At 35.4% G+C, this 13,107-nt stretch overlaps 1 protein-coding gene across 9 annotated transcripts in view; it reads left to right on the top strand.

Annotated features, from left to right (window-relative positions):
- LOC311172126 (E3 SUMO-protein ligase RanBP2) overlaps positions 1–13,107 on the top strand; it is a gene marked incomplete at its 3' end in the record, with an annotated part of 72,068 nt that overhangs the window by 3,123 nt on the left and 55,838 nt on the right. For 8 of the 9 annotated variants that reach the window (XM_084235295.1, XM_084235287.1, XM_084235288.1 and 5 more), the window contains exons 2-4: positions 8,812–8,879; positions 10,135–10,246; positions 10,708–10,860. In XM_084235295.1, the coding sequence (XP_084091421.1) occupies positions 8,812–8,879; positions 10,135–10,246; positions 10,708–10,860 (333 nt within the window). The remainder of the gene's footprint in view (positions 1–8,811; positions 8,880–10,134; positions 10,247–10,707; positions 10,861–13,107) is intronic. The other variant, XM_084235289.1, reaches the window with a different exon arrangement.

Genomic DNA, 13,107 nt, shown 5'->3' on the forward strand with positions numbered 1-13,107 from the left:
GAGGTGCAGGGGGGTGAGGGGATTCACCAGAGCAGAACAGGTGGATTTACTGAAATGCACTGCTAAGGGAGCAGTGGGCAAGACAGGGGAGGTCTGCTGTGCCATACAAAGGTGGGTTGGCTCCCTGACAGGGGATCAAACTCAGGCTGTAGTGGTGATAGTGCTAAGACTTAACCATTAGGCCACCAGGGAGGCCCAGTTCCTCTTTTGAATTAGGTTTTTGTGAAGTGTGTCTAGATTCATTTTTGTAGCATGTGGATGTTCAGTTGTGTCAACAATTTGTTGAAAGGCTTCCTTTTCGTCATTACATTGCTTTTGCTTCTTTGTCAGAAGACCTATTGATTCTATTATGTGTCTGTTTCTGGGTTCTTTATTTTATTTTACATTGATATTTTTGCTAATACAATTTTGTCCTGATTTGTAGCTTTATAGTAATTAGATAGTGTCAGTCCTCCAATTTTATTCTCCTTCACTGTTGTATTGGTTATTCTGGGTGTTTGTCTCTCAACATAAAGTTTAGAATCACTTTGTTGATATCCCCAGAATAGCTTGTTGGGATATTGATTGGGATCAAATCTATAGATGATGTTGGGCATAACTAATAGCTTGCCTCTATTGAATCTTCTTATATAGGGACTTGTAACATCTCTCCATTTATGTATTTCCTTGTTTCTCAGGATTTTATAGTTTTCATCATACAGCTCTACATGCAGATTTATAACTTTTTGGTGCTAATGTAAATGGTATGTTTATTTCAAATGTTCTTAGTTCTTTCCTGCTGCCAAAACCACCACTTCTACCACCAGATCCATAACCACCACTATAGGAACTGCCCGAATTTCTTCTGTCAAACCTGCCCCCTCTTCACGGGTCCATAATTTGATTGTTGTTGTCCACTGTAATTTCAGAAATCATCAGAGTTAGCAGCATCTATTCACTATCATATTCAGAGTCATCATAGTTACCACCATCACCAAAATTTCCTCCTCCATTGTAACCATCATATCTTTCACCACTGCTACTTAATCTGCCACCTTGGTTTTCATATTCTGGTCCACCACTACCATGTCTTTCTTTGATGCTGTGATCAAGGATCATAGGAAAAAACTACCATACTTGGTTATACCTACTATGACCAGGACTACCACCATAGTTGACAGCATCACCTCTAAATTCATTATCTCAACAAACACCTCTTCCATAACTACTATTGTTCCTACCACCTCCAGCCTCAAAGCCTCCTCTTTTTTTTTTTTTTAATAATAAATTTTATTGTTATATTCCCCATACAATTGCAGCCCCCCCATTCTGACCCCAATCCCTCCCCTCCCACCCCCGCCCCCCTAAAAGTGTCTCTGGTTCATAGTTTTTTGTTGATTTTGATTTTCACTTTCTTATAGTTATTCATTTTCCTGGTTCCTTATTTAAGTTTTCTAGATTCCTGCTATGAGTGAGACCATCCGGTATTTTTCTTTTTCTTTTTGGCTTATTTCGCTGAGCATGATCCCTTCCAGCGCCATCCATGTTGCTGCAAATTGCATGTGTTTATCTTTTTTGAATGCTGAGTAATATTCCATGGTATATATGGACCACATCTTCTTGATCCAGTCATCTATTTTTGGGCATTTGGGTTGTTTCCAAATCAAAGCCTCCTCTTCCAGCAAAGCTTTTCATCATTGCCAAAATTATCTCCAGTACCTTTCAAGTTTCCTCTATAACTCATAAATTGGTAAGAGTCCCCCTCTCTGACTTTGTATTTCAGCAGACTGCATTTCTTGTTTAGAAAGGGCCTTTTCACTGGGGCCTCCCTGGTGGCGTAGGGGGTTGAGTGCAGCGCTGTGAAGCTGTCCGTGGCCTTTGTGCTACAAGTTCGATCCCTGGCTGGCCAGGACCTCTCCTGTTTCGCCCACTGCTCCCCTCAGCAGCATATTTCGGTACATCTGCCTGTTCTTCTCCCCACTCTCTCTGGTGAATCTTCTCACCCTCTGTGACTCTGGCCTGTACCCCACTTCTTAAAAAAAATAAAAAAATAAAGTGTGATACTAAAATTGAATATTTCAAAGGGCCTTTTCATTTCATAATTGTGCCCATTAATAGTGTGGTATTTCTGAACAACAATTTTATCAACTGTGTCATGATAATCAAAGTTACAAAAGCAAATTCTTTCTTCTGCTCTTTTGTCTTCTGTAATTTCTATGGTTTCAATCTTGTCATACTTTTCAAAGTAGTTTCAAATTCTTCTGTATCTTTAATACCACTAACATAAATTTTCTTTACTATTACATTGGCACCATACTTTACAGAATTCTTTGTAAAAAGAGTTCTGATTCCACTACATGCCCATCAACCTTGTGTGGTCCAGCACACATTTATTTACAGAAACCTTTTCACAAGAATGTCACAAAACCAAAGCCCCTGGAACGTTTTGTTTGGGGGTTTCTCATCACATGCAATCTTTAAGTGTACCCCATTTCTAAAAATGTTCTCATAAACTATCACCTGTTGTTTCAAGGTTCAGACTGCCAATAAACAATTTTCTCAGCTTCTCTGGTTATTTTGGATCATGACCCTTTTCCCCTGACATTGGTTGGAGTTTGGGCTGGGGGTGACTGGCCTGCAGCTTATACCTGCGTTTTGTAATTTTTTTTTATGAAGTTGAAGTTTCTGTTTCCTAGAAAATAAATTCTGTCAAATGTTTCTACCTGTATTGATATGATTATATGGGTTTTTTTTAAGCTTGTTAATGTGACAGGTTGTATTAATTTTTTGAATCCTGAACTATCTGATTTAAAACCCATTTGGTATAGAATTCTTTTTATTGTTGGATTCAATTTGATACTATTTTTGTTGAGGATTATTGCATCTGTGTCTGTGAGCAATTTTGGTCTATAAATTCCTTGTTTTGTAATGTCTTCGGTGTTGGCATTAGGGTAATGGTGGCCTCATATAATGGATAAGATATTCCCTTTGTTTTTATACTCTGCAATATTCTAGAGATACTAGTATAAATTTTTAAGTGTTTGGTAGAATTCACCAGTGAACCCATCGAGGCCTGGTGCTTTCTATTTTGGAAGGTTTTCAATTACTAATTCAGTTTCTTTAGTAGATGCAGGGGTATGAGTATTGGCTATTTCTTCGAGTGTGAATTTTGGTAGATTGTGTCTTTTAAGGCATTGACTTGTTTCATATAGGTCATCAAACCTATATGTTCATTTATTTGTGTTATCTGTAACTGTTGGGTTTATAGTGAATCCCTTTCTATTCCTGATGCTAGGAATTCATTTCTCCTTTTTTCTTAAGTTACTACTATTGATCTTTTCAAAGAATTACTTAGTCTCTTTTTTCAAAAGAATTACTTAGTGTCTTTTTTCAAATTTTTATTTTCTCTGCTAATTTGGATTTAATTTGCTCTTTTTATGGCTTCCCAAGGTAGAAACTAAGATAATTCATTTTAGGTCTTTTCTAATGTGTGCATTCATTGCTATAACTTTATGGCTAAAGTTTGCTTTTGCTCATCCCACAGATTTTGATAAGTTTAAAATTTCTGTTTAAAGTATTTAAAGATTTCTCTTTACCTTCTTTGAGCCATGTATTATTTAGTAGTTTGCTTTTAATTTTCTAGTATTATCCGACTCTCACTGTGGCTGACTTCTATTTTAATTTCCTTGTGGCTTAAGAGCATATGTTTTGTGAGGTCTATTTTAAAATTTGTTTAGATGTCTTTCATGGTCTGTGTCTATCTTGGTGAATGTCTCACATGAGTTTGAGAAGACCATGTATTCTGGTGTTGTTGAATGAAGTAGTATATAGATGTCAGGTGTATCAGGTTGAGTGATGATATTGTTTAGTTCAGCTATTTCCTTAATGACTTTCAGCCTACTGGATAAGTTTGTTTTTGATAGAAGGATATTGGAAATTGTGGATCCATGTGTTTTTCTTTGCCATTTGATGAGTTTTTTGCCTCTGTTATCTATGTGCATACACACTAAGGACTAATGTGTTCTCTTGTCATTATGTAATGTTTTATCCCTGATAATTTTCTTTACTCAGAAGTCTTTACTGTCTGAAGTTAATAATGTTACTCTTGCTTTCTATAGATTGATGTTACTTTTTTATTCATTTATTTTTACTTATATGAGGGCAGTTTATTTTAACGGAAAATAACTTGAGGAGTCCTGTTCACAGACAGCAACCTCAACAAACCCCTTCCTGCAAGTGCTATTGGCTGGGGTGGAGTGACATTCTCAATTTACCCTATTGTCATTCCTGAGTGGGCAAAGGTTTTTGGTCTAGGAGACTTGATTATTTTCTGTGGCCCGGAGTTTGATGTGGAGGGCAGTGATGCCCAGTTCCTTGCAACTCGAGGTCACATCCTGAGTAACCAATGTGACAACATATGGAGAGGATTCATTTTATTCAGCCTTTACCTTCATCCCAGCAGTTACATGGTAGATTGTTTTCTTGCCAGGAAAATCAGTGACATGGGCAAAAGTGCCATTGGAAGAATCAAAGATGTGGCAGCCATCTAAAGGCCAGTGCTGATAATCTGTTCTTTTTCTTCCCCTTTTGAGATGCCATTTCTGCATGTATTCTCCAGACTCTGCCAGGGTAAAAAGCCAACCATTTCCTTTTAATCTGAATGTGTTTTCACATTTAACTTAGATTATTTATAAAAACATATTGTTGAGTCCTACACAAGGTCTGTTTTTTTAATTGGTATATTTACACCACTGATATTCAGGTAGTTAATATTTACCATATTTGTTACTGTTTTCTAGTTGTTATCCTTGTCTTTGTTTTCGTTTTCCACTTTTTCTACCTTTCGTAGTTTTAATTGAGCATTTTATATTCTATTTTCTCTTTCTTAACATATCAGTTACATTTTTTAGCTTCTTTATTGGTTTGCCCAAGAATTTGAAATATACATTTACAATGAGTTCAAGTACACTTTCAAATACTACTACACTTCTTCCTGGGTAATATGAATATCTTGTTGTGAAAAAATTCTAATCTTTCTCATTTTATATCATTACATCATTCATTTTACTTAGGCATATATATATATATATATATATATATATATATGTATGCACACACAGATGCTTTGTTTTTTATTTAAGCATACAAGAACTGGGGTGTAGTCCAGAGGTGCAGGGGCGTGTGTGTGTGTGAGGAGTGGGGAGGATTCACCAGAGACAGAGTGGGGAGCAGAATAGGTGGATCTGCTGAAATATACTGCTAAGGGGAGCAGCAGGCGAGAAAGGAGAGGTCTGCTTTGCCATGTGGGTTAGCTCCGCAGTGGGATTTGAACTCATGCCATGGCTGGTGATAGCTTGATGGCCCTGAGACTTTAACCCCTGTGCCTCCAGGGAGGCCCTGTGCACACAGGTTTTATGTATGAGATACATAATTGAATATATGTAAGTACTATTTTGAATGAACTCATCTCTTAGGTCAATTAAGAATATGAAAAATTAGTTTTTCTTTTTACCTTTATTCTTTGCATGTGTTTTTATGCACGTGTTTCTTAGCTGCTAGCTGAGTGAATGGAAAGAAGGGGAAAGGAAGGAAAGAAGATAGGTCTGTTGGTAACAAATTTCCTCAATTTTGTGTTCTGAGGAAGTCTTATTACTTAAAAAGGATAATATGGCAGTATACAGAATTCTAGTTTGATCATTTTCTTTCAACACTGTTTTACTCCACTTGCATAGTTGCATAGTTTTTGAAAAGTTGCATGTAATCTTTGCTCTTATATAGGTGAGATATTTTCCTCTAACTTCTGTCAGGAATTTTTGTTTCTTTGTATTCAATATTTTGATGATAATATGCCTGTATTTTTTTTTTTTGGGGGGGGTGCATATATATTTCTCAGTGTTCTCTGAGCTTCCTGGATCTGTGATTTTATGGATGACATTAGTTTGGGGAAAATTCTAAGTAATTACTGTTTCAGATATTTCTCCTGTTCTTGTTGTGGTTTCATTATATGGATGTTAGTCTTTTTGTAGTTGTTCCATAGTTTTTGGATACTCTTGTTTTTTGTTGTCTTTTTTTCATTTTGCTTATCAGTTTTGTAGATTTCTATCGTCTCAAGTTTAGCAATTTCCTCCTCAACTGCATCCGGTCATACCTATCAAAGGTATTCATTTCTATTACTGTTTTTGATCTTAAGCATTTCTTTCTGTTAGAATCGTCTCTGTTACATTATTTATGTTTTACTTTATCCATTAAAGTCCTTAAAATATTAATTACATAGTAATTTTTTTTCAAAGATTTTATTTATACAAGCACTGGGTACAGTCAGAAGCATGGGAGGGTGAGAGAATTCTCCAGAGCCAGAGCAGGGAACAGAGCAGGCAGAAGGACCGAAGTACACTGCTCGAAGTACACTGCTGAGGGGAGCAGCGGGCGGCAGGAGAGGTCTGTGCGCCATGTGGGACCCTCCCCGGGGGGTCGGGATTGAACTGGTGCTGCAGAGGCTGTGGGCAGCTTCGCAACCCAGCTCTCAACCGCTGAGCCACCAGGGAGACCCTACATAGTAATTTTAATGCTAGTCGGATAATTGCTACACACTTTCCACATCTCAGTCTGGTTCTGATGCTTGTTCTATCTCTTCAAACTGGTTTTAATCATTTTTTTTCTTAGTAACTGGACGTGACATACTACTGGATAAAAGGAATTGCTGAAAAAATGACTTTAGTAATGTGGTAGAGTTTTTATATCTCAGATTTGTTCACATCTGGCAATTTGTCAGTTACAGTTTAGGTTTTCCTGTCCTGGCACTGGTTCTCAGGGAGGGTTTTCTATACTAAGGTTTGATTCTATATAGTTGCTGTCTCTCCAGTTTGGGGGGCAGTTAATACCCTAACTTCTCTTATGATATATGAATAGTTGATTTTTTTTTTTTTTAGTTCATCTTTTTAATTGTTGGGATGTAGTTGCTACTTTTAAGCTCCTTATTATGTACTGGACGTTAATTGGCTACCCATAGTAGTTTTCAAAGTTGTTCTAAAAGAAGCTAAATTATGATTTGACTGTTTAAATAATTTAACTTATTCCATACTCAGAACCATGTAAGAAGGTGCTGTTGATTTAAATATTCTGTTCTCTTCCTGTTAGTTTTTTGGTTATAGAGACTGCTATAATTTGTTTCTGATTCTCTTTTTTTGGGGTTGTTTTTTTTGTTTGCATCCCCCCCCCCCCCCCGTACAAAACATATAAAATTTACTGTAACTGTCTTTAAGTGTACAATTCATTAATGTTAAATGTGTTCAAATTGTAATGCAGCAGGTCTCCAGCATTTTTTCATCTTGCAAAGCTGAAATTGTATGCCCCCAAGCCTGTACACACACACACATCATGCAATTTAAGAATATTTTCTGTAGATTTCATAAGAAGGAAAAGGCACTAAATAGTAAACAATGAGGATTAGTTAAATTGTTGTGATCCACCTGTTGTCTAGTCTGCCCGAGAAAACCACTTCTTCACTTTATTTAGGTTTCTGATCAATACCTACTTAATGAGACCTTTTCCTGACAATCCCGTCTCTTATAGAATCCATGAATGGTATTGTACCCACTGTGATTACCAACTAAGAAGAAACACTGCCAACTAAACAGCCACAATGTTAGGATACTTGTGATTTGTGAGATAAATACTGAGTTCAGCTTGGTTAAAATATAATGTGCTGTAGTAACTGATGAGATACTGTAAAAAGCACTCTGTCCTACTCTCATCTAGATAGCTATTTGCTTGCCACCTTTCATGAAATGTAGGCTTCATGAAGACAGATTTTTTCGATTACTACTGATTCCTCAGTATCTGATGAACAAATCCAAAATCTGCGTTTTTTTTAGGAATAAAATAAATAAAAACATACTCCTTTTTATACTGTATTTTTCACTTACTATATTGACTTTTTCTGTATTCTTACATGGTTTTTAAAAATAAGATGTTTGATGACTGTTTCTTTTCACATGTTCATGTGTACCCTAGCATTCTGGACTTCGGAGTTTAGGGAAATAACAGAATCAGGATGTGGACTTGGTTTTTACAGAAAGAATTCAATTTTTGGGCCTCCCTGGTGGCACAGCGGGTTGAGGGCAGCGCTGTGAGACTGTCTGCAGCCTCTGCAGCGTGGGTTTGATTCTCGGCCGGCCAGGGAGATTCCCACATGGCGTGGCAGACCTCTTTTGTCGCTCCCGCTGCTCCCCTCAGCAGTGTATTTCAGTTATCTGTTTGCCTGTTCTGCTCCCTGGTCTGTCTCTGGTGAATCCTTTCACCCTCCCACATCTCTGGCCTGTACCTCAGCTCTTGTATAAAAATAAATTAATTTTTTTAAAAAAATTCAATTTTTATTTCTGCTCTTATAAAATGCATTGAGTGCAAATACTGATATGTAGGGAGAACAGTACTTGGGCCAGGGAATCTCCATGCTGTAGTGGGTTTGAAGTATTTGCTATAGACTTATACTTAGTAGAAGAGAGGTTTCTGATATCCCTCTATTTGCCTATCTGTAGAAAAAGTGGCACCACATGGTTCCTAAGTTTTCTTGCTTATGTAAATTAACTTCTGATGTGCTCTTGTCTTGGCTGTTGTTAAATTTTTTGTTTTATGCTGGGAATTATAAGATATGGAATCATGACTTTTAGACCATAAATACATTGCTATAGGCATTTCCCCCCTACCTTTGAAGTGGACAGAAATCAGATATATTAATGTATCATGTTAGGACACATATTTAGTCCTTATATGAAAGGTGCAAAAAGAATTTTCAAAATATGAAAAGTGAAAGAATTCTCAATTTTTTTTTAGAAGTCAATGAAGGGATTTTATTTTGCAAAACTATACTATGAAGCTAAAGAATACGATCTTGCTAAAAAGTAAGTACCAAGCTATAAATATTAGTTTTCTGAAATCAATGACTTTAACTCATGTTCTTTGAAAGGGATAAAAATATTGTATTCTTAGTTATGTCCTGGGATTTAGGCATTCTTTTCTTAGACTGATATTAAGACAAGCCTAAATTCCATTGAGATTGAGCATATAATGAGTATTTCTGCATATCTGCTGCTTGTTTGTACCTAGGGAAAGAAGTTGTTTGGCTTAAAATGCATTTCTAAAAGATTGTTCTGGGTTAGAATTAAAGTGAACCATACTTACATCTTAATTTCTTCCTGGTTAAATATCTGGTACTTTATTGAGCTGGAGAGGATCAGTGAATACAAAATTAAACTCTGGGCAGGAGTCCTGGGCAGAATAGCTTGTGTAAAAATTTGACTCAGTAGGAGTCCCTTTGAGATTTTGTAAAATCCATAGGGCTTAATTTCCTGGTTTAGATTGGTTAAAACAGGAAATTAGAGGTTGGTGGGTAGACAGACTTTGATGGGAAGATGGCAGTGGTGATAAAGAAAATGATAGCACCTTTATTGAATAGTAGCATTTTGGGGCAGTTATTTAATAAAACACTTATTTAATAAAATACTTTGCTCCAATTTTGCTCTTTGGTGTAACATCCCGTAAGGTAACAGTCATTGAGCCTTGACGATAACTTGTTTTTCATTGTTATTGGATTTAAGAAATGGAAATTACCTACATTTGGTAGGGTATTTAGTAATTTTCCTTTTGTTGTGTTTTAGCACATGCATTAGCATTAGATATTATTTTCTTGTTTAAAAGATAAATACATCCTATTAGTTGATATTTGGTAAATCGCTGCTCTTTAGTATAATTTTACCATAATTTTGCATTATGATAACTAAAAAATATCTACTGTAATCACTTTCCATGCAGAGCTGGTCAATTGCCTTACCAAAATGTAATCAGGAAGAAAAAGCAAATTATTTGTTGATTTTTTAATGTGTGTAGCTGGAAAAATGTTTGGTCAATAAAACATTTAATGGTAAAATGAGTATGTCAACTTTGTGGTTTGTGTTTAAGTGTTATACATTTTGTTCTGTGAATATTTTGAGTTAGCCGTATACTCTCATTTAAGTAGTAAGTAGTTAGTAATCAGTAATTAGAATAATAATAAGTTTAGGTGTTGCTTCCCTTATGATGTACTATATAGTTAGTATTTAAATACAATTCTAAACGTGATAATTTAAAGATTATTTTTGCATTGTTATTTTTGAACAGGTATATATCTACATATATTAATGTGCAAGAAAGAGATCCCAAAGCTCACAGATTTCTTGGTCTTCTTTATGAAGTAGAGGAAAACATAGACAAAGCTGTTGAATGCTACAAGGTAAACTGTGTAAGATCAAAATACAGCTTTCACATGGTCACACACATAATGCCTAGAACAATATATAATAAATAATTAAAGATGTATCTTGTGTATGTCATGGAAACAAGCATTGGTGTCATTACACTGTTGAGCAATATAGCTTGAAACATTGTAAATTATTTGGCCCAAAGTATACTACATAATTTATCATTAAGAGGTTAGCACTTGTAAAAGAAGGTTAACACCTTCAAATCTTAATGTGGTCAGAAATATTGTTCGTGTGTACATTTACTTAATAAAAGCATAATTTTTATTTCATCTTCAAAAAAATCTTGGTTCACTTTAATCTTAACAACCTTAAAATCACATGCTGTCCTTTAGGAATAGGGCTTTTAGTGGGGGAAGTGATGAATTTATAACTTGTACATACGATTGTATGTCCTTTAGGAATCTTACTAATTATTTCTTGTCTGATTCAGCGGTCAGTGGAATTAAACCCAACGCAAAAAGATCTTGTGTTGAAGATTGCAGAACTGCTTTGTAAAAATGATGTTACTGATGGAAGAGCAAAATACTGGGTTGAAAGAGCAGCTAAACTTTTCCCAGGAAGTCCTGCAATTTATAAATTAAAGGTAAAATCAAACATCATAAAAGATCTTGGGGAAAACTTATGAACACGACCATTTCCTACACTTGAGAGCTTTAAATGATTTTTCATTAGTCAGGGGAAATGGGTAAAGGTGGACCAAAGGCACAGACTTTAAATTGTAAATAAGTTATGGAGGTGTAATTAAAGTGTGGTGACTGTCTAACTGTATTGTATATTTGAAAATTGCTAAGACAGATATTAAAAATTCTCATCACAAGAAAAATTTGTAACTGTGTGAGGTAATGAATGTTAATTAAATTATTGTGGTAAGCATTCATAATATATACACAGCAAATCATTACTCTTCAATATAATGCATGTTGTATGTTAATTATATCTATAAAAATGGCAAGAAAAATCTTTTTCAAAACCTTTCTTAGCATATGGTGTCTTATTAGGGTATAATTAGTAACATTTACTTTTATGGAATGATTAGTATTTAGAGATTTTAGTTTTGTAGCTAGTTGCTGGTGTGAAGTTTAAATTGAGTCTGATATAATTTTTTTTTTCATTGGGTGAGAGTTGTATATAGGATGACAGTTTAGGGTTAGTATAAGTATTTTAACAATTACTTCTGGAAAAAAAGTAGAAAGGATTTTGTTATGGGATAGTGAGGTTTTTGAGCAAAATTTCTCCAATATGTTATAGATAACGCCTAAAAATAAGCAGTTGCTTATGAAATAACCAATTCTGATTGTTATTCTTGATGGAGTAAAATATATTTACTTAGTCATTCTTACGGAGAAAGTTTTTTCAGATGTTCTAGGTATGTAGAATTTTTAGTGTATATTGCTTTTAGTAGTCATCCCATCCTTATTATACTTTTTTCTGATAATTTTTAAGAACTTTTTTTAAAAAAAATAATTATACATTTTTCACAGAGAGCTACCAAGATTGTATAGAGATATCTTGTGTATGCTTTACCTGGCTTTCCATGTTTAGATTTGGGGTGACCACAGACAAGATATAGAACTATACCATCACCACAAATATCTCCCTCTTTCTACTCCTTTTATAGTCGCACCCACCACCTACTCATCACTTAAGAGCTTGTTAGTTGACTTTTCTCCACCATTCGTAACCTTTTACAACTACTAATCTAGTCTCCATATTTTGTAATTTTTAAATGTTATATAAATGGAATCATGTTACCTTCCTAGGTTTTTTTTTCCCCATTCAACATAGTATTCTTGCGATCCATGTAAGTTAGTGTCCATCAGTAGTTTGTTCCTTATATTGCTGTGTTTCATGGTATGCGTGTATTCCACAGTTTAACTTTAGGAACATTTTGGTTGTTTCCAGTTTCTGGTCATTATAAATCTTTTATGAACTAACTTTTATAGATTTTAAAATCTAATACGCATTTTAAAACCTTCTAATATATAGTATCATGAAGTTCTTTTCTTCCTGTGATAAGCAGTTGGACTTTTAATATTAATCTAAAATATTACGTCTAAATGTATAGATTGATCAGGAAGATGTGGTATATATTCACAATGGAATATTACTCAGCATTCAAAAAAGATAAACTCATGCAATTTGCAGCAACATGGATGGAGCTGGAAGGGATCATGCTCAGCGAAATAAGCCAGAAAGCAAAAGAAAAATACCGGATGGTCTCACTAATAGCAGGAATTTAGAAAACCTAAATAAGGGACCAGGAAAAAGACTAATTGCAATAAAATAAAAATCAAAGTCAACAAGCAACTATAGACCAGAGACACATTACAGTGGGGGGAGGGGAGGTAGAAGAGGGATTAGGGTCAGAATAAGGGGGGTGGGAATTGTATGGGGAATATAACCAAAATGAAAATGTATACATTATGTGAAAATGAAAAATGATGTAAGAATTATATAAAATAAAACAATTTATTAAAAAATTAAAAAAATAAATGTAGAGATTTACCTTATTATTTTTGTGTTATGCCTTAAATTCCCTGTTGGCCATGAAAATCCAACCCATTTGGTGATAGTGTCATTAAGAAAATGTGTGTTGATGGGCCTCCCTGGTGGCACAAGGGGTTAAGACGCAACCTATGAAGCTGTCCGCAGCCACTGCAGCATGAGTTCGAGCCCCAGCCAGGGAGAAACCCACATGGCGCAGCAGACCTCTCCTGACTCGCCCGCTGCTCCCCTCAGCAGTGTATTTCAGTCAGTCTGCCTGTTCTGTTCCCTACTCTGTCTGTGGTGAATCCTCTCACCCCCACACCTCTGGTCTGAACCCCAGGTC

Source organism: Talpa europaea (assembly GCF_964194135.1).
Source record: "Talpa europaea genome assembly, chromosome: 6".
Classification (NCBI taxonomy): domain Eukaryota; kingdom Metazoa; phylum Chordata; class Mammalia; order Eulipotyphla; family Talpidae; genus Talpa; species Talpa europaea.